Consider the following 19440-nt stretch of genomic DNA (forward strand, 5'->3'; position numbering starts at 1 on the left):
CCTGCCCAGCACTCCCTGACGAGCGAGGGCTTGTCCCCCTGCAGCAAAGCCGGAGAGGCTCCCTGGGGCTGTCGAGAGAGATGCTCCCCTGCGCGCACCACTGTAAAAAGTGGCGTTGAGTTGACCAGACTTCGTCCTCGTGAGGGAACCGTGGCGTTGTGTTGCTGTCTCCGGACACGTGGCAGAGGCACATGAGCTCAGGCGGGTTCCTAACAGTGATTTTTAAACACCTTTGTGCGTTCCGTTGTTCAGCAAAGATGGCGGAGGTGTGGTTTTGGTTTTCCTTAGAGCCCCAGACACTCCCTTGGGAATGAAGTCCGTGGGTTGCGTAACAATGGAAGCTGCCAGAAATCCTCTTGATTCAAGACTTTGGCTTCCTTGTTCCAGGCCACAGAGATTTTAGAATAAAGTTGTTCTAGGCTCAGAAACTCTGCCGATCGCCTGTAATTGCGCCTGGTCTTCTAATTATTGCAGACGGGTTCCTGAAACATCCTTTGAGGGACTGTTCTCCATGTAGAGACAGGTGTCTCTGTGCTCACTGCAGCTGAGCTTCCAAACGTCAGGTCAGGTGCACATGGGATGGGAGTGTCAGGCAGTTTAACTGGAGACAATGGTGAAAAGTAACCATCCTTAATAAAAATGTCAAAATAGAGAAAACCACACCCCCCGCTGTCCCTCCCCATGGGGGCTGAGGCACAGGTGCTCTGTGCCCACAGGGCTGGGCCTGGTGGGCATTCTCTGCTCCATGTGCTCCGAGGTTGGGCCTCCTTCCCGCCGGCTGGCCCTCAGCGCTGTGCCCGGCAGAGCCTGGTCTTCAGCCCGTGAGCCGAGCTCTCCCCGAAGAGGAAATGCTGGGTGTTGTCCCCTTGGGGCCCCGCCGAGCGCAGGCCAGTGTGGAGAGAGGTGCAGCCCCTACACAGCCTTGCCCTTGCAGACAGGAGCAGCTCCATGGGACCTGGGAGCCAGGATGGGCAGGGGACAGTGACCACCCGTCCAGTTGCTCGGGTTTTCATCCTTGGTCCTGCTGCCTTCTAACAGCTATCCTGTCTTTGAGGGAGAAGTCTCTGGACTGAAGGACGCTTCCTTCCTGAGCTGCTATTACGTAACTGTCCCCGAGTGTTGGCCGCCTGCTCTGGGCCGGTGGGCGCAGTCTCGCCACGCTGGGCTCCCCCCAGGCCCGCGTTCTCCTCCGAGAGAACACTGGGCTCTTGTCTGTGCCGGAGTGCTCTGCTCTGTGTCAGCACAGACACGCGGGGCCCAGCTGTGGGCCCGGATGCGCTGAGGCGGGACACACAGTTGCACCTTGACCAGCCACGCGGGTGGCCATCTCTTCTGCAGCGCTGGGTGCCAGGAGAAGGTGCTCGGCCGGGCCACAGGCTGATGTCCCATCATGTTGCCTGCATACCACCACTGTCGGCCTTTGTGCTGGGGCCCTGCCCCCACTGCCCCTTGGGTCACTGATGGCAAACACCAAGGCCAGGCATGGCTTCTGGAAGGTCCACCTCCAGCCACCGCTCTGTCCACATTTCCTCCTACTCCTCGTGTTGTATTAACTGTTAAACTTACCAGGTGTTGCCCTGCTAGGACTCACAGGGGCTGCCCTGAGGAAGAAGGAGATCCGGGAGCATGGCCTCAGTGCCTCTGACCGACCCCGAGTGTGGTTCCCCGGGCGGAGGGATGTCAGTGGAGGTAATGGACACAAGCTTTGTCCAACCAGGGCTGCGTGGTGGGTGCCCCCCACCCTGAAAGCCCGCGTACTGTGGATGTCTGCATGGCGAGCGGGCGGGAGGCTTTGGGCATTGGGCCAGTGACTCTGTAGGGGCGCCACCCCGTGGAACCGGGCGTTCCCGTGTGTCTAGGTCTCCAGGGGGCGGGTCCCGTGAGCTTCTCAGAGCCCCTGGATGTGCCCCTGCGGGAGCCCTGCGCCTCAGCAGAGGCCACACCTGCCACATGGATGGGGCTTCTTTGAAGACGGATGGTTCTAGAAGTTTGCTGTTCCTCCCCTGCGGCCAGGCTCCCAGGCTTGCTCTGGGTTCTGGAATCTCCAAAGGTGTGTTTGCTGCTGTAGTTTAATGTTTCCTAATGGTTTCTGAGGCTCTTAGGCACTCGTTTCTAGATCATTTTTTTCCCTCAGCAGAAAGTCGGGGCTTCTCAGCATGTTTTTAATTAGAAATGCTAAATGTAGTGTTTCCGTGCAAAACATTCTTTGATCCAAAGCTAATGCAATTTCTTTTCTCTGGATGCTTCCACGTGTGTCTGTGGGAACCCCATCCCGTCGTCCCAGCGCCCCATGGACCAGCTCCGCGGGTGACATCTTTGGGTCTCCTGCGCCCGGTCACGTCCAGCTCCAAAGTGGACACATCTGAAGTACGAGCTGTCCTGTCTGCAGTGTCAGCCTGCAGGAGTCGGGGCTGGGCGGCCGCTGGGGTGGTCCTGGGTGCCTGGCTCCCACTGCGGGACGAGACACCTGTGTGCCGTGAGCTAGCGGGCGGCAGGTCCGAGTGTGCTGCCAGCAGGGAGCTGCCACGGCCACAGCCACAGTGGTGCACCTAAGCTTCCGTTCCCCTCCCTCTGGCCTCTGCCTGTCCGCCCTCAGCTCCAGCGGGAGCCAGCCTATAGACAGTCTCTGCTCTGCTCACTGTGCACACGCCATGTCCTATGGCCAGATGCTCACGTGAAAATCCCTGTGGTGCTTCTACGGCATGGCCGCTCCAGCCGCAGGGGGACTCACCCACTTCCCTGCGCTCAGAGGGCTGGTCACACACTGGACAGGAACCTCTTGGCGGGAAAGCTCAAGGTGACGTGCTGGAGAGTGGAAACAAGCCTCGGACCAGAACCTTCTCTCTCGGTGTCCGGATCTGTCACTGATTCACGGACACGGGCCAGTTGAGTGGCCGAGGTTGCAGAGTGAGGAGAGCTCATGCGCTGACTGCACTCTGGTACCTTCGTCTGATCCCTGAGCGTGAGCCCTTCTCGCTTGTCGTCTTGCTCTCCCCTTGTCAGCAGGGGCAGGTCCAAGGTCTTGGTGGTGAAGGGGACGAGCCAGGCGGTGAGTGGTGGGCTCTCCTGCTCCCGCGAGCAGTGTGCACCTGGCACCCTGACCCCCTGGGAACATGAAATTCCACGTCCTGGGCAGTGGCAGCTTCACTTTGCCAGATCGGAGAAGGCAGATCTGGCTCTTAGAGCCCCAGGGGTCATGTGTTTTGGTAATTTCGCAGGCAGGGGGTCTGTAAGGCTAAGTCGTGGACAAGGATGGGGTCTCCGTTCCTCTCAGTCAAGAGCAGGAACCTGGTTAGCTATGGCCTCACGACCGCAGAGCTGCCGCACGCTGCTTGCCTTTTCCTCTCAAAACCCGAGGACCTTCCTCCTGGAGACCATGTCCCAATCCCGGGATGTGGGGGGCGGCCGGGAGACGCGTGACTCCAGCCCCACCTGGAGCCTCCCTGACGCGGCACGTCCACCAGTGAGAGCCAACAGGTGCGTCAGACACCACCTTTCCTGAGTCTGTGCGTCCGACGAGCATCCCCGAGCGCCGGAGAGGAACGGGCGCAGCAGAGGGATGGTCGGGCTCTGAGCCTCTTGGTCGCCTCCGTTTCATCCATGTTTTGTTTGAGATGTGCATCTCCCGTCGAGTGAAATAAAATACAGGGGCTTTTTGAGTGAACAGCTGATTATTAAAGTCCTTAAAAACTTCCAGATCCGTTCTTAACTGTAACTGTCCCGTTAGTGAAATGAGTCTAAGCCCAAGAGGCAGACCGCCGTCCCTGTGCCACTCGTGGGCGGTGGCCAGTGGTCCTGAGGGGGCACAGTCTCTGGGCATCTGTGCTTCCCAAATACACAACAGACTCATTAACCACGGCTCTCGCTTATTTTTTATTTTTTACTGTTTCAGAAAGATAGAAAAATTCTATATGCCACAATGCAGGAAACTCTAGAAAGGAGCTCGTTTTCCTGAAAGGAAGCAGCATGCAGCCCCTTAGAGCCCTTTTGTTGTCGTCTGTGATAAAGTGCAGTTTAAACCCGTCGCTAGAAAGAGCTGTGCGCCGCGTAAATCTGGTGTTATCTGAGAATGAGGCTGGGGTAGGACCTTCATCAGATCATTCATTCCCGGGAGGAATTCTCAGATTTTAAGTGATACCGTTAAACTTAGTGTTGCTGCTGATTGTAGCGCACACTCACGCACACGCATGCATGCTCACGTGCTCACACGCACACGTACAGGCATGCACGCTCACGTGCTCACACGCACACGCACAGGCATGCACACTCACGTGCACACGCACACTACACGTACACACGTGTGCACGCACACGTACAGGCATCATGCACATGCACACATGTACACATACAGGCATGCACACACTCGTGCTCACATGCACACACGCACATGTACAGGCATCATGCGTGCACGTGCGCACACCCACACGTACAGGCATTCACACATGTGCTCACATGCACACGTACAGGCGTGCACATGTGCGCACACACACGTACAGGCATGCACACACGTGCATGCACACACACAGGCATCACACACACGTACACACACAGGTATCATGCATACATGTGCACAGCATGTACGCACACACATGTACAGGCATCATGTACATACGTGCATGTATGCACACGCACACGTATAGGCATCATACACATGCACACATACAGGCATCAAGCACACACTCATATGCACACACATGCACACGCACAGGCATCATGCACACACACGTGCACACATGCACACACACATGCATGCAAGTGTGCATGTATGTGAGCTGTGTACTTTGTGCACACCTGTGTGTGGAGGGAGTGATTTCACTCTCCTGGCTCTCCTACCGTGGCATAGGGTATAGAGCATCCATCTGTGGGTTCTCTATCTCCAGGTTTCATGGATCCCTTTTGAAGGGTACACCTGGGCACCCAGAGAAGGTGCTGGGAAGGGCTCATGGATTTTAGAGTCCGGAGCCGTAAAGGGCTCCATCCGTGGGCCTGTGAGCTGCTTTCCCCACTGTGGACACTCAGCCTTTGCTCCACATGTCCGGTCTTCGCAGAGTGTGGCCATGAGGACAGTGTGCTTCACCTTCTGTGACACCATCGGTGTCTCCATCCCTACTCCCCCACGTAGGGGTCTGCTGACCACACCCCAAACCAGATCTCACAGCCAGGCCCCGCTCGGACAGACCCCTGGACCCGGCCTAAGAGAGGAGACGGAGACGGACCGAGACCAAAGCCATGGACGCCATGGGGCCCGGGGCAGCTGGGCCTGCCGCTGCAGTCTGTCAGGGGGGCTGTGAACTCAGAACAGACTCAGGCCCTGTGCTGAGGCCCCCCCACTTCTTTTGTTGAGCAGGAGGCCATCCTTTGTCCTCCAATGGCACAGCCGCCGTTGTGGGGACTGTTTGAGTTGCCCATCGCTGCCGTCTGATGTTCTGGTGAGAGCGACACCTCCCCATCCTGTCTCCCTCAGAAGTGAGCCAGGACCCACTCTGTGACTCTCGGTCGTTCGGACCTAGCTGCAGCCAGCTGAGGGGCCGGCACCTGCCTCATGGGGATTCTCGTCTTCGAGAGAAGGGAGGGGCCCAGGTGTGGGACAGATGGCCTGCTGGTCACATCTGGCCAGGACTTGGCTGGCTGCCTGCAGACAGGACCGGTCTGAGTGGGTTAGCTGCACAAATGGACCCACGTGTACACATAAGGCATGCACACACCCACATGTCACAGGTGACAGGCTCTGCAGACATTCCTGGCTCGGAGAAGCCGGGGCTCGTGGGGACGACACGCTGTGTCCCCACTCAGGGCCACATGAGAGTGGCGGCTCCTGGAACCCAGCGGAGCTGGGGCGGCACACGGTCCTCACAAGACTGAATCTCCCTCCACTTTTCCTGAGTTGACAGCATGATACTGATGTTCACATCAAACAAGCCTGTGCTACCTGCTCTTCTGTCTCGGAACTTTTTTATAGGAAAGACGTCACATCTTAAGTTCCATGGTTCAAAAATGGGTGAATTTTCTGCCACAGAAATGTCACCTCAATGAAGCTGTTGAAAATGACTTGGCCACAGATCTCTGCTCTGCAGACGCCATCGGGATTTCCTGCAGGTGTTTTGGGGGCGAGGCCTGCAGCTGGTGACCATGGCCTCGATGGGACTGTCTCCGTGGCCTGCTTGGTTCTCCCAGTGCCCGCCAGGCCAGGAGCCCCTGCCTGACCGCGGGCCACGTGCCAGCGTCCCCCTGTACCCACATCCAGTGAGATGCACTTACATCCACACACACACTTCATCCATATCTGCACTCACAGGCTCACGTTTGTGCACGTGCACACGGGTGTACACGTATGCCCACACGCCTGCATGCAAAACGCGACCAGCCTCTTGAGGTCAGTCCTAAGTGTCTTTATCTGGTGGCGTCATCCTGAAGCAGGGGGCCCCCTGCACACTCACTTCTCAGCAGGTGGAGCTCATACCCCCCAGGGAAGGCTCTGCTCTCACTGTTTTTAGCAGGTGCCTGGGGGCGTGGCCCGCGAAGCCCCGATCATGCGTGTGTTCTCAGATGGATCAGCATTCTCCTCCAACCACCGGCGCCGCATTTTCACGTTCTTGGCTTTCTCGTTTTCCGCTCCCCTTAACGAGGTCTCTGGGGCAGCAGGTCAGTGTCTTTGCGACACGTTGTACGTCTCTGCACCGCGGTGTCGTAGGCAGGAGTTGGCGTGACAGCTGATCCGCGGGCCCTCCCCACGTGGACACCGGCCCCGAAGCCGCCACTGTGGTGCTGTCCCCTCCCACATCAGACCCTGCAACTTTCCTTCTCGTCTGGGAGGGAAGGCGTGTGGATGCAGGAAACCCTTCTGGGGGCGGGACCCTCGTGGGCGCGGGCGCAGCTTTCCTGCTTCTGTGAGGATTCAGGAACTACTGTGGCAACCGCACTCATGCTACATGGGGTTGCAATCCCCGTTCGCCACAGGTTTGGGGTCAAAAGGGAATCCTGTTGTTGAGCTGGGCTTCTCTCCCTTTGTGGTTCGTTTAGGCCTCGTGGGAAGATGCGAATTTCACACGGGGGTGAAACATGCCATTTCCCTTTGAACGGATGGCTCTGCCCGAGCCGACCCGAACGACCAACCGAGCAGTGGGCAGTGTCCCTCGGCTGGCCGTGTCCCCACAGCCCTGTAGCACGTGTGCAGTGGCAGTGCTCGAAAGGACTTGCCCCAGTTGTCACTCACCTGTCACTGCCCTGTCAGTGCTGAGGTGAGCACAGGAGCTAAAAACAAACATTTTTACTTGTGGAAAACTTAGCAGCTCTTACACCTTGAAAACAGAATAATACATTTTGTTTCGTTTAGTTGCAGCAAGGAGAGGTCATTGTTATGACAGGTAATTTTATAAATATTGTTTTGACAGACACTGAACGTGCCAGAGGCAGCAAGCCCATGCAGGGGAACATGCGAAGTATTCAAACGACTTTCCTGAAAATGAACTTCATGTTTTAAATAATAGATGTTTCTCTCCCAGGATAAACCTTAAATATTCCCATTTTCACTGAAATGACATGTTTTTAAAAGGATGGATTTCTACCCACAGTCCGCTGTGTTCCACATGCTCTCAGGGAGGCGCCACAGTGCGGTCCCGGGGGACGTGGAGACTGTCATTTCCAAATCATGTGACTGCAGTGGGGCCGCTCCTCACACTGTGGAACACGCCTTAGCCACACGAGAAACCGTTTTGGCTAAAGACTCATTTACATCTTATTGTGTTAAATGTCACAGAATGAAGCCACAAGTGGCAAAAATTGTCCCTCAATCAGGTTCTGATTTTACTTTTATGTTTCCTGTTATAAAAATGTAGATTTGAGTCCGTCACAGCATAAAGGTTTGTAACTCATTAAATTGACAAAGGACTGAAGCACCCTCCCCAGCAAGGACACGGGAAGTCGAGCTGGCCGGACAAGCTGGTCTTGACTGCAACCCTGACCCAACGCCGTTCATGTGGGCATACTCGTGTGTTCACATGGGAAGGAAACGTTTCAGCTGGGAAGGGAGAGGCATTTCGTTTCTGTAGGATTAAAGCAACATCACCAAGAACCACATCGAAACGGGTGTTGTGTGCAGGCTCTCTTTTTTGGCCTCAGTGAGGTCCTCGTGTGCACGGGGTCATGGGACAGCGAGTGCACGCGCAGGGCTGAGAGGAGCCGTCCTGTGTCCTCACCATACGTGCCGACCACACGGCTGCGGCCTCTTCCGGCCCTCCGCGGAGACTCAGGCCCGTGTCAGCTGCTCAGCCCGTATGCACACACCTGTAAGACACGTGTGTAGTCTCTGTGCATCAGGCACCTGTGGATCTGGATGAAAGTACAGTTGTTTCAATATGAAAAAGCCACTTTGACGATGACCACATCCACAGATGCGTGGGACCCTGTCTCTGGCAGAAAACGATGAAAACAGCATGCCCAATGCACGTGTTTCTCTCCCAACTTCCCGACCAAGCACAGCACTCTGCAGTGTGTCTGGAAAACCCTGATGTGAGTGTGTGTGTGTGCACGTGCCCATGGGGTCTGAGTGTGTGAGTGTGCAAGCGGTGTGCGTGTTGTGTGTTTGAATGTGTGTGAGTGCACAGGTGTGTGCGTGGGTGCGTGTGGGGTCTGAGTGTGCGAGTGTGCATGTGGTGTGCGTGTTGTGTGTGAGTGCACAGGTGCATGCTGCGTGGACGTGGGCAGGACACTTGGGAACACTTCTTGCTCCCCGTCCATGCATACCCTCCTGCACTGAGCACCTGTCTCCGGAAGGTTCCCCAGGTGATGGTCAGAGTCTCACTTAACTGAGACGTGGGGCACACGGGACACCCGGCCCTCAGCCTCACCCAGTGGCCTCACTCAGGAGCGCCCGGTTCTTATCTGCCCTGGGAGGTGGCAGGCTGGGCCTGGCATTCATGTTGCACACACATTCATGTGTGCAAATCTGTCTCCTGAACAGTCTCATTGTGTGGATCCTCTTCTGGGAACTCAAAACTTGTAAGTGATTTATTTTCTAATTAAGTCAAAACAGTAAGTAAATGAGGCTGGTATCAGCGTGGTTTTGATTAATGGCTCGCTGCTGATTTGAACTACACTTGGGGCAGCAGGTGGTTGCTCCTCTGGGTTAATGGATTCTAGGGTTGGATCTCCATTCTTAATCGCCAATATGACATTGGAAACATTTGTGTTGAAGCTTCTAAGTCGGGTTGAGGACGAAGGCAGTCACGGATCTGGAACAGATGTTGTGATGCACTGCGGCTGCTGATGGGGAAACAGAAGCTGGCTCTCACAAACCTCCAAGCAGCACAGCCTTGCCGTGTCTCCCTCCCCAAGCTGGGGCACCCCTAGGGAGGCTTGGGCTCTCACCCCACGTGGACAGTGATGTGCGTCCACGTGGCACATGGACACCTGCATTCTCCAGGAAACGAAACATGCGCTGCCTGACGCTGGGGAAGAGCTTACCTCCTCACCTCCTCACCTCCTCACCTCCTCACCTCCTCACGGGCGGCTGACGAGCGGGCGCCTTTCAGGTTCCAGTGGCGTCTCGCTGGCCATCTCCTGGTTTCTCGGAAGAGGCAGTGACAGCGACGGTGAGTGGTGGGCCGGCCACATCACAGCGGAAGCTGCGGCTGTGCCTGCCAAGCCTGCGGAGACCAGCCCCACTGCCCGCGCCGGTGTCCCACGTCGGGGCCGCTGTTCCTGCTCCTGGAGTTTGTTCTCAAATCGGGACATTGACACGCGTTTACAAACCTCGCTGGAATTGCTGCGAGGCTGAGGAACGTGGTACAGAGCGTGAGGGTTGGTGCTGAACGCCCCCTCCACGGTCCTCCTGCCTGTGGAGAAATCCCCATCTGCGTTCACGCCGGAGTCTGTCTCTCCCTGTGACACCCCGTTGGCGGTCTTCGCCTCAAGTCCCCTCCCGGCTGCCCCGCTCCCAGGGACGCCCTCTGTCGTTCCCGCTGGTGTTTGCCTCCATGCTTGGCCCCCTGAGGGCACGGTGGCCACCTGTCCCCGTTGCCCAGGCCAGCGCCACCGGGCAGGACCTTGTGAGCCTGCACCTGCCTCCTCGGGGTGGGTGAGGCGACCTCAGGGTGTCCTCCTCACGGCCGGCATGGAGGCAGAGCCTGGGTGTCTGCGTGGGCGCCCTCACGCCTCCGGCCCCCCTGCGTGTGCCTCGCCTGCCGGCACCGCAGCAGGGTGCTGTGGGGTGTTCACCGGGCGTCCAGCTCTCACGACGGCCCTGTGGGTGGGATGGTGAGGGTGTGTGTCCACACTGCAGGCCGCCCTTCCATAGGTTCTCGGAGAGCTCCAGCTGCCGGCCGGCCGCACAAACATGGGCGGACGACCCTGGCCTCTGTGCTTATTCCCAGCACTGGTAGTGTTCCCATACGCCTGTCACCACGGCGTTGGACTGTGGCGTTAGAGCGATTACCTGTTGTCAAGGGAAGCAAAAGCACAAAAATGAAAAGCAGGAGACGCGGAACAGCTTGGGGGTGCCAGGCCCTTTCTAGGCTCCAGGCTCCGCTCTGGGGGCGCAAGCTGCCAGGCACGGGGCCGCGTTTAGCCGTCACCTGCCCCTGGAGGGGACAGGCCCTGAGCCAGGAGAAAGGGGCCCACCGTGTTTATGGCTGTTTGTCTGCAACTGTCCTCTTTGCTGATAGGACGGTTGTGAGTGAGAAAGGGGACCCTTCCCTGCCCGGTGCACATCTGAATTTATTAGGGCAAGAGTTTCTGCAAATGGCTTGGCGCTGCCCTAGGTTCCTGGGGGTGCGAGCCACACACGGTCCTTACAGCAGACACTTGCCAGGCGGAGAGCAGACCGCGCCATCACAAGCTGCTGGCAGAGGGAGGAGGTGGGCTGGAGGAGAGGCTTGGTGGGGAGGCAGGGCCCTCCCAGCTGCTGCTGCTGCAGGAGGAGTTGAGCACAGCCACATGTGGCCACATCCACGTCCCGGGTGCTGCTCATAGTGGTGCTGCAGCACGTGTGCGAGATGCGTGCATGCAGCACACGGTGTGGGGGTACACGTGGGTGCGTGTGTTTGAACGGAGGTGACAGGAGTGCTCACAGCTGACACGTGACCATGAGTAGATCATAGAGACGCAGCCGGGGGCTGGGCTATGGGGGTTACTTAGCACCTAGCACTTGCGCGATGTCCTTGTGAATTAGTCTCTGCTTATAAATATTTCTGAGCCGTGGGCGTGTAGGGTGCTTAGTGGGGTATTCTTGTTCTCTTGCCAGCTACACGGCTACTTGGAGAATGAGCCACTCACACTACAGCTGTTCATCGGGACGGCCGACGACCGCCTGCTGAGACCCCACGCCTTCTACCAGGTCCACCGGATCACAGGCAAGACCGTCTCCACCACCAGTCACGAAGCCATCCTCTCCAACACCAAAGTGTTGGAAATCCCACTGCTGCCAGAGAACAACATGCGAGCCATGTAAGCTGTGCACCCGCCTGGGGCGGTCGGGGGGTGGGTGCCGGGCCGTGGGGCTGCGCGTGCGTGGCTGGGGTGCTGGGGGGTGCGTGGCTGGGGCAGTTGGGGCAGGTGCTGGGCGGTGTGGCCTGCATGCCCATATCTCTGCCCTGGGCTCAGCACCCACGTAAACCATAGATCCGTAGGCTGATGGGTTTTTGTAGGGCTTCTGCCGCTGTGCACGTGGTACTTGAATAGTTCGGTCCCCATGGCCAGTCCCCGCTCATGCTTGCGTTCACCTCCTGAACACAACACCCGTTTATTTCTGAGTTCGGTGGTGACCAGATGCAAAAACTGGAAACGGAAGGAGCACGGTCTGCGTGGACCCAGTTCTCCCTGGGTCGTTCTGTCGTCCCTGACGCGAGTGGCTCTGACGTGCGTCTGGACTGCCCTCGTGGCTCCGTGGAAGCTGTCTCTAAGCTGATGCTGGACCTCCTCGTGTGCAAAGGGGCCCATGTTCACAGCCTCCCCGCTGCCTCCTCCCCTGCTCCCTCCCACTGTTGGGCGCCCCACACTCCAGTCCCAGGGTGTGAAGAGCGGGGGCCCGTGGCCGGGCCGGGGGCGGAGCGGGGCACCCTGTGTCATGCGTCAGGGACTGAAAGACAGGTGTGGACTCTTGTTCCTTGTTCCGGGTAGTGTGGACTGTGCTGGGATTCTGAAGCTTCGAAACTCGGACATCGAGCTGCGGAAAGGGGAGACGGACATCGGGAGGAAGAACACCAGGGTGAGGCTTGTCTTCCGGGTCCACGTCCCACAGCCCAACGGCCGGACGTTGTCCCTGCAAGTGGCCTCCAACCCCATCGAGTGCTGTGAGTATCGGAGCTGCTGCCGCGTCCCATGCTCTGTTTTGTGGCCCCATTCCTGTCTTTATTGTTCATGGAGACTCGTGGACTGGACTCACGTGGGCATCACTCTCGCATCCCTTGCCTGTCGCGACGACTCCTGAGGGGCCCACTGTGCTGGGTTCGGGTTCGCAGGTTGTGCATGCGGCGGGCCCACCCGCTCCCGGCACCCGCGGGGAAAAGAGGGCAGTTTGTCCGAAACCCGAGCTGCTTGCACTCGCCACGTGTGAGCTAATCCCCTGCGTATCAGAAACCCGAGCAGCGGGATTTTGGCGTCTGGTCCGTGGGGTCCAGCGAATCTAAGTTTGTCGGCCCGCGTCGGCCTCTCGCCTTCCCTGCCAGCCCCTGGTTTTCACTTCCCTTGCGGCGGGCATGATTCAGGTGCGTCCAGCCTTGGGCCGGAGCACCCTGCTCCTTTGGGGGTTCCTCTTCCTTCCCTCTCGGGGTGTGGCTGCCACAGGACACTCAACCTGCCCCCGCAGCTCACCTGCCCACCTGTCTCGGTGGGAGGGTCTGGGTTTGGTTCCCTCATCTCTGACCTGACTGATCCACCTCAGTACCCAGATTCCTTCCCTGCAGTGTGTCCTGTGGCCCCCCACGTGGAGCCCCACAGGCACCTGTCCCCACACCTCAGCACAGCCCAGGGGACCCGCCACAGGCCACTGCACGTGTCTGAAGCGTGGCCTCCTCCCTGCAGACCCGCTGGCTGGCTGAGAGCTGCGGGTGTGCACCTGGCCGCAGAAGCTCCTGCCCGGGAACGTTGGTGGCCTTACCGCACCCTGTCCTCCCCAGATGACCTGACCTCCCTGCACTCCGTGCCTTGTCCCAGCCCCTCGGGTCCTGCGGCTCCTGGCTCTGACAGGACCGAGAGCCCCGAGACCCCACCCCCGGTTTACATGGGGCCCGCGCCCCCACAGCGCCTGGGCCGAGGTCTCGCTGTGGCTCCCAGTTTCGAGCCCGCGCTCCCTTCACCGTCCACACAGGTGCTCCTCTCCTAGAGCGGTGCGTCAGTGTGTCTGGTCTGCGCAGAGGCCGAGGGTCCCCCTGGGGTGGCATATTCACTCCACGGAGGCCCACGCACAGACCCACACGTGCACACATCCCCGCGTCTTGATTTTCCCGTGGGCACAGTCAGATGTGCACCTGCCCTGGTCGTCTTTGCGTGATGACGCGAACCTGCCATGCAGCTGGTGCATCTCATGCTGGAGGCTGTCCGTGTAGGCGCCATGCCCCCCCACCAGACCCCGAGGCGGCGCCGGGAAGTGCCCGTTCCTGACAGACTGGCCGACCCCGGGCCCCCCCTCAGGATGGTGGCGTGAGGTGGGGCCGGGGCACATGCTCACTCTCCTGTTCTGACCCCATGCAGCCCAGCGGTCGGCCCAGGAGCTGCCCCTCGTGGAGAAGCAGAGCGCAGCCAGCTGCCCTGTCCTCGGTGGGAAGAAGATGGTCCTGTCTGGCCACAACTTTCTGCAAGACTCCAAGGTCATTTTCGTGGAGAAAGCACCAGGTACTTTCCTTGCAAACAGACCGTGGAGCGTGTCCCGCTTTGGGCGCTGGTGGGGATTGGTTCCTGGAGGCGGAGTGAGGCCGCTCGGTGGGGCTCTGCATGCTGGAGAGCGGGAGCAGCTCACGTAGCTCTGGCCTGTCGGAGGCCTGCCTCCGCTCGCTGCCCGTGGCCCCTTGCCCGGACTGGATGGACGTCTGCTGCTTGGCTCTGAGCAGCCCCTGCTCCTGGCCACCGCGGGGCCGTCTCGGGAAGCACTGTTCTGCTCTGTGTAGGAGGGCTTCTCGCCGCTCCGAGCCACGGCCTCTTGGCAGCGGGCATGTGGACGCAGAGCAGCCGTAGTAGACGGTGGGACCTGCATTTGGACCGGAGGCCCCTCCACACCCCTTGGCATCCTTCTGGCCCCTGTTCTGGGTGCTGCCCCGGGATGCAGAGGCGGGTGCTGCTCTTCTCCGTGTGACCGGTGCCTCCCAGCATTGTGTGTGTGTGTCAACTACTCTGCCTGTGTAGATGCGTTGGCAGGTGTAGACTGTGTGTGTGTGTGTGTGTGTGTGTGTGTGTGTGCGCGCGCGCGCAGTGGTGGAGCTACACGTGCAAGGTGAACAGTCTCTTCTTTCTGACGTTTGGTGATAAGCCCCTGGGTGTGCTTCTGCCCCGGGACACCCGACCCATCTGGGGAGAGGCCACTGGGCACTCGCACAAATAACACACAAGGGCGGGCGAGAGCGTGTGCAGGGCTCGCCTCTCTCTGCAGCTTTGATTCAGGAGCCAGGTCCCTGCCGAGCGTGCCCCGTGGGCATGAGGCTCTGCCCCCGACGGGGTGGCTCCTCCCCGTTTCCAAGGGGACCGATGCAGGACCCACGCTGACCACTGGAAACCACGGTGGGGTTCAGCCTCCACGACGGGGTCCTGGTTTTGTGCCAAGAGCAGGAAGCTTAAGTGCCTCCATCAAAATGGGCTTGAAAGTCCTCCGTGTTCTGCGTGGTCTGCCTGTGTAATCATGCACATAATTGGGAAACATGTTGTGAATTATGGAGAAAACCGACTAAGCATAATGATCAGGAGAATTTGCGTTACTGGAACATTCTTCTTTAGAGGAGGCTAATTTTGAAATGATTTAACTTTTTGAGCTTTAAATGTGTAAATAAATGTGTGGGGGGAGGGTCACCATACATGGTGCTCTGCTCACTGCACAGCAAGGCGACATGCTGGGACGTGGCCCAAGTTGCCGCTTTTCTGGTTGCACGAAGGAGAAGTCCACGTGGCTTCCTTCCCTGCCTTCCTGACCAGTCCTTATTGTGGTGCTGGGATGAGACCATGGGGGTCTCCTGGATGCTCCCTGCTCTGTGGGCGCCATGGGGCTCCTTCTGCAGGGCAGGCTCTCCCGGCCTGGCTGTCCTGCTCAGTCCTAGATCTCTGCTCCGTGGCCTGGTGGTGCCACGTGGAGGTTGGCCACGAGCCCACAGTGTGGGAACCTTAGTCCATGGATGCATAGCTGGCACCATCCTCCCCTGGGGGCCCTCCAGCCACCACTCCTGAAGTGGCCTGGTGCCCCCAGCACGGCCGGCGAGACGCGGGTGTGGAGGGCAATGTGGTTGCAGGTTGTGCCCGACCCAAGTGGGTATAAATGCCGTAGTTACACGTCTGGATGCTGTCGCTAGTTCGAGTGTGTATTTAAGGTGGTTTGCTTGTTCACACGTGTGCACACGAGTTTTAACTTCGGGCAGAGGGGGCACTCGTGCTTCTCCTAACGCATCCCGATGCACTCCATAACTAACTAGGCTTTTCCTAGTTGACTTTTTGTAGAAACCGTTAAAGGCAAATTAGGTTACAGTTATCCCAGAGGTTTTTGATGAGGTCTTTGGTCTGTGGCAAAGTTCAGTCTTTAAAGGGCTGTTTGGCGCTAAGGCCGGAATGTGATCAGGGAAACCCTCGTCATGGGAGTCCCGAGCGTGAGCCCGCCAGGAAGGCCCGTGTGGTCCCCGTTCTTCCGGCTGCTCTGGGTGTCTCGGGGGTGCCTACCGCCCTGTGTCTGGGCCTCCCTACAGTCGCACTGGGCTTACGCACTAGTGACCCAGAGCTTTGTGAGGGTTTCAAGGAGTGGTTCTTTCTGCCTGGGGGCTGGCCACGCCTGCTGTATCTCCCAGGAGAAGGAGGGGCATCTGGCGCCTGTGCTGAGAGCAGCATTCGGCGTCTTCGTAGGCGGTGGTGCCAGCCCCGCTGGTGGGTGTTGGTGGGTCCCCGGGAGCCAGCCCAGGCAGGAGGAGGGGCTGGGGGGACCTCACAAGATGTGAGGTGTGTGAGAGCAGGTGTGTGAGAGCAGGTGTGTGAGCAGGTGTGTGAGCAGGTGTATGTCAGGGCATGAGAGCAGGTGTGTGAGAGCAGGTGTGTATGGTCTGTAATGAGCGTGAGTGGGGGCTGTGTGTGTGAGGATCCCCTCTGTTGTCGTGGGGGTGCAGCCACCCGCGCTCCTGGCCACATCGTGTGGCAGGGACAGTGTGTGCGGGAGCCCCAGGTGCCCTGTGATCTTTCTGTCCGAGTCTGACCACAGCCGGGCAGAGCCGGCGGGGCTGCGTTCTGAGGGCTCTCGTCATCCAGGGTGCAGCGGCAGCCTGGCCGGCACCCGCACCTCCTCTCGTGCCCTGGTCCAGGGCCGTGGCCACGGGGCTATGGTTTCTACTTCCTTGGCGTGCCGGTTCTGAAAGGTTTCTGGAAATTGTGCAGACACAGACACCGCCAGCTGGTGGTGTGGCTCACACACGTGCAGGTCGTGATGTGGCGTGGAGGAAAGATGTCTCTGTCGGAGTTTCCCGGGGTGTTTGTGGGAGGCGGTGGGAGCGCACATCTGTCCACTGAGACAGCCGCTGCCCCTTGCTCGCCCACGTCAGCGTGCCGAGGCCTGACCTCCACGGACATTGTTCTCAGGCAGCCCGCTCTGGTGAGTGCTCCGCAGGGCCTGTGGCTGCGCGGGTGGGGGAAATAGCTGGTGCCCCTAGGACAACGTCACCTGTGACCCTACGTGAGACTGACGACTCTGAAGCCACGCTCATTTCCAGTGAGCCAGCATGCAGCCTCGAGAAGGCTTTTTCTTACGCTGTGGTCTCAGATCGAACACTCGCCCCCCAGTTGTAAACTACGGGACATTTCGAGTGGTCTTGGGGTCTGCCCGTGTCCCAGAACCCCCTTCTCCTCCCCAGCTCAAGAGCTTCCCTTTACTGATGTCCCAGCATGCGCCCTGGTGCCCACTGGGGAGATGAGGCTTCAGCCCAGCCAGTGGGGATTCCCCTCCCTCACTGGGCTCTCCTGTGGGGACCCAACATGCTCTCCAGGCCCGGCATTCGAGAGACGGGGCGGCCAGTGGGGGCTCAGCATGCCCTTCCTGGGGCGTGGTGACCTGCGCTGGACAGTGTGCAGAGGACCCAGCATGGGCAGGAGAGCCTCTCCGCAGGCCCCCACTGGGCTTCCCGAGTCAGACCAGAGGCCTTGTGCCCTTGCCGGGAGAGGGTTGTCACTGAAATTTCCTTTCTCCAGGCTGGTGGCCAGTCTTTTCTTGTGCTTTGCCCCAAACCATGCCTGGGTTCTCCCAGCTCAGCACTGAAGTGACATCCAGAAAGTGGGCCCAGGTCCCTCCCCAGCAGGGAGGGTATTCTGTTCCAGATCCCGCCCTCTGGCACCCATGGGTCTTGATGGGAAGGGGCGCAGGAGTGGGTGGGTGTGCAGAGGATGCTGCTGGACGAGGTCACACAGGCTCCCTCTTCCTCCTGTCGCAAGGCCGCCTACACGCACGCCACACACGCTTTGGAGAATGTACGTTTTACGCTTGCTTTGTTGAGATGGAACTCACCAACCACTCAGGTCATCCATTTCAAGTTCAGGGGTCTTTGGTCTACTCGGCTAGGCAGCCATCTCACTAATTCAGACATTCCCAAACACCATCCACCCCATTCTCCCAGCCTGGCAGCTTCGAAGCCACTTCCTGTCCATGTGGACCCGCTGGTTCTGGACGCTGCCCTGCCCGGAGCGGCGGTATTGGTCCCCGCTGTGTCTGGCTTCTGCGCTGAGCGCATGTCTTCAGCTGTGTCCACACAGGATGTGTGTTGAACTTCGTCCCTCTCGAGACTGCTATAGCATATTCCATCATGTGGATGGACCACGTTGTGCTAACCCACTTGCAGTGTGGACATGGGGCTTGTGCCCACCTTTTGGGTCTGGTGCTCTCTCAAACACAGGTTTCTCTGTGGACGTGTGTGCCCTTCCCTGGGCGTTGCCCGGGTGTGGAGTCCTGGTCGTTGGAATGCCACGTTCAGCCGTGTGGGGACCAGCCAGGCTGAGCCCCATGGCAGAAGGCTGATTTCTTTCTCCTCTGGAATCTCTTCTGTAGGAAACAGGCTGCTTTGAGCGGTGTTGGGGGGGCCCCTGAGTGTGAGGCTTGGGGAGTTTCAGGGATTGAAGGAAGTGAAGACCGGCTGCGTGGAGGCGCTCCTCCTGGGTAGCACCCCCCAGTGCCACCGACCCCGCATGCTCGAGAGTCGGCACCCTGTCTCTTCCGTGGCCCCCGCAGGAGTGTGGAGGGGCCCCCTGTGTACACCTCCCCCACTGCTTTCCTTGACAGCCGCCCTGTGATGGCGTTCGGTGTGCAGCCTGCCCTCACGGCCGGCAGACAGGTGGGGAGGAGACCATGTGCACGTGGCCGTGGGCCCCGGGAACGTGTGTTCCACCACGCAGATGTGTGATTCGGTCTGATTGGGCCTCTGCTGTTTCCATCCTGCCCGTTGGCTGCGTGACCAGCAAACCGCTTCAGCTGATGCTGTGACTTGGGAGGAAGGCTGGTCACTTGGCGTCTGCGCCCCTGCTTGCCAGGGGCTCGAGTGGCTGTGTCTCAGGAAGCTCTGATGCTCCCGTGGAGGCTGGGGGCCCCACGTGTGGCCCCGTCCGGCCCCAAGCCGCCCCGGGAGCTGTGTGACTAAGAGCTGGGCTCAGAGGCTGCGCCAGCCACAAGCCAGCCGTGGAAGCCTCCGGGCGGGCGGGTGTGGTGGGGAAGCCTTTCCGATGACTCACACTGCAGGGAATTCCCTAATGATTCGGAATATTTTTACTTCTGGGCTTGTGCACAGTTTCCTACCGAGGACCCAGGGAGCTCTTGATAAGGCTGGGGCTCCCAGGCTCGTTTGGGGCTGGCCTTTCCCGTCCCCATAGAGTCTGGGCCTTTGCTTGGCACCCAGGCCAGGCCTGCCTCTGGCTGGAGCTCCACAGAAGCCGACGCCCAGAGGCCGGATGCCCAGAGGCCGGACAGCAGGGCCCGCACCACCAGCTCCTGCTGGAGACCAGCGACCCTTCCCTCTGGCGCTGGTACACGTGGGAAGCAATTTTGTAATTTCCTAGCGTCCACGATGGTGAGCCACGATGAATGGCCTCAGTGCTTCCGTCTTCGGACAGTCCGTCTGTGTACACTTCTGTGTCTACACAAGTGGAAGCAGCTCATTTAGGATCCTCAATAGAAACAGGCCACACGCCTGTCCCCGTGGGCTGTGACTCAACCACAGATACAACGACTCAGGGAAAACAGGGCCAGAGCCCAGGACCGTTCTCAGGTGGGCAGGAAAGTGCAGGCAGCGA

General features: G+C 59.1%; 1 protein-coding gene across 7 annotated transcripts in view; it reads left to right on the plus strand.

Moving 5' to 3' along the window:
- Positions 1–19440, plus strand: part of NFATC1 (nuclear factor of activated T cells 1) — a 106567-nt gene that overhangs the window by 32817 nt on the left and 54310 nt on the right. For all 7 annotated transcript variants that reach the window (XM_027600793.2, XM_027600801.2, XM_027600795.2 and 4 more), the window contains exons 4-6: positions 11240–11442; positions 12115–12287; positions 13687–13827. In XM_027600793.2, the coding sequence (XP_027456594.2) occupies positions 11240–11442; positions 12115–12287; positions 13687–13827 (517 nt within the window). The remainder of the gene's footprint in view (positions 1–11239; positions 11443–12114; positions 12288–13686; positions 13828–19440) is intronic.

The sequence above is a fragment of the Zalophus californianus genome, chromosome 14 (genome assembly GCF_009762305.2).
Source record: "Zalophus californianus isolate mZalCal1 chromosome 14, mZalCal1.pri.v2, whole genome shotgun sequence".
NCBI lineage: Eukaryota > Metazoa > Chordata > Mammalia > Carnivora > Otariidae > Zalophus > Zalophus californianus.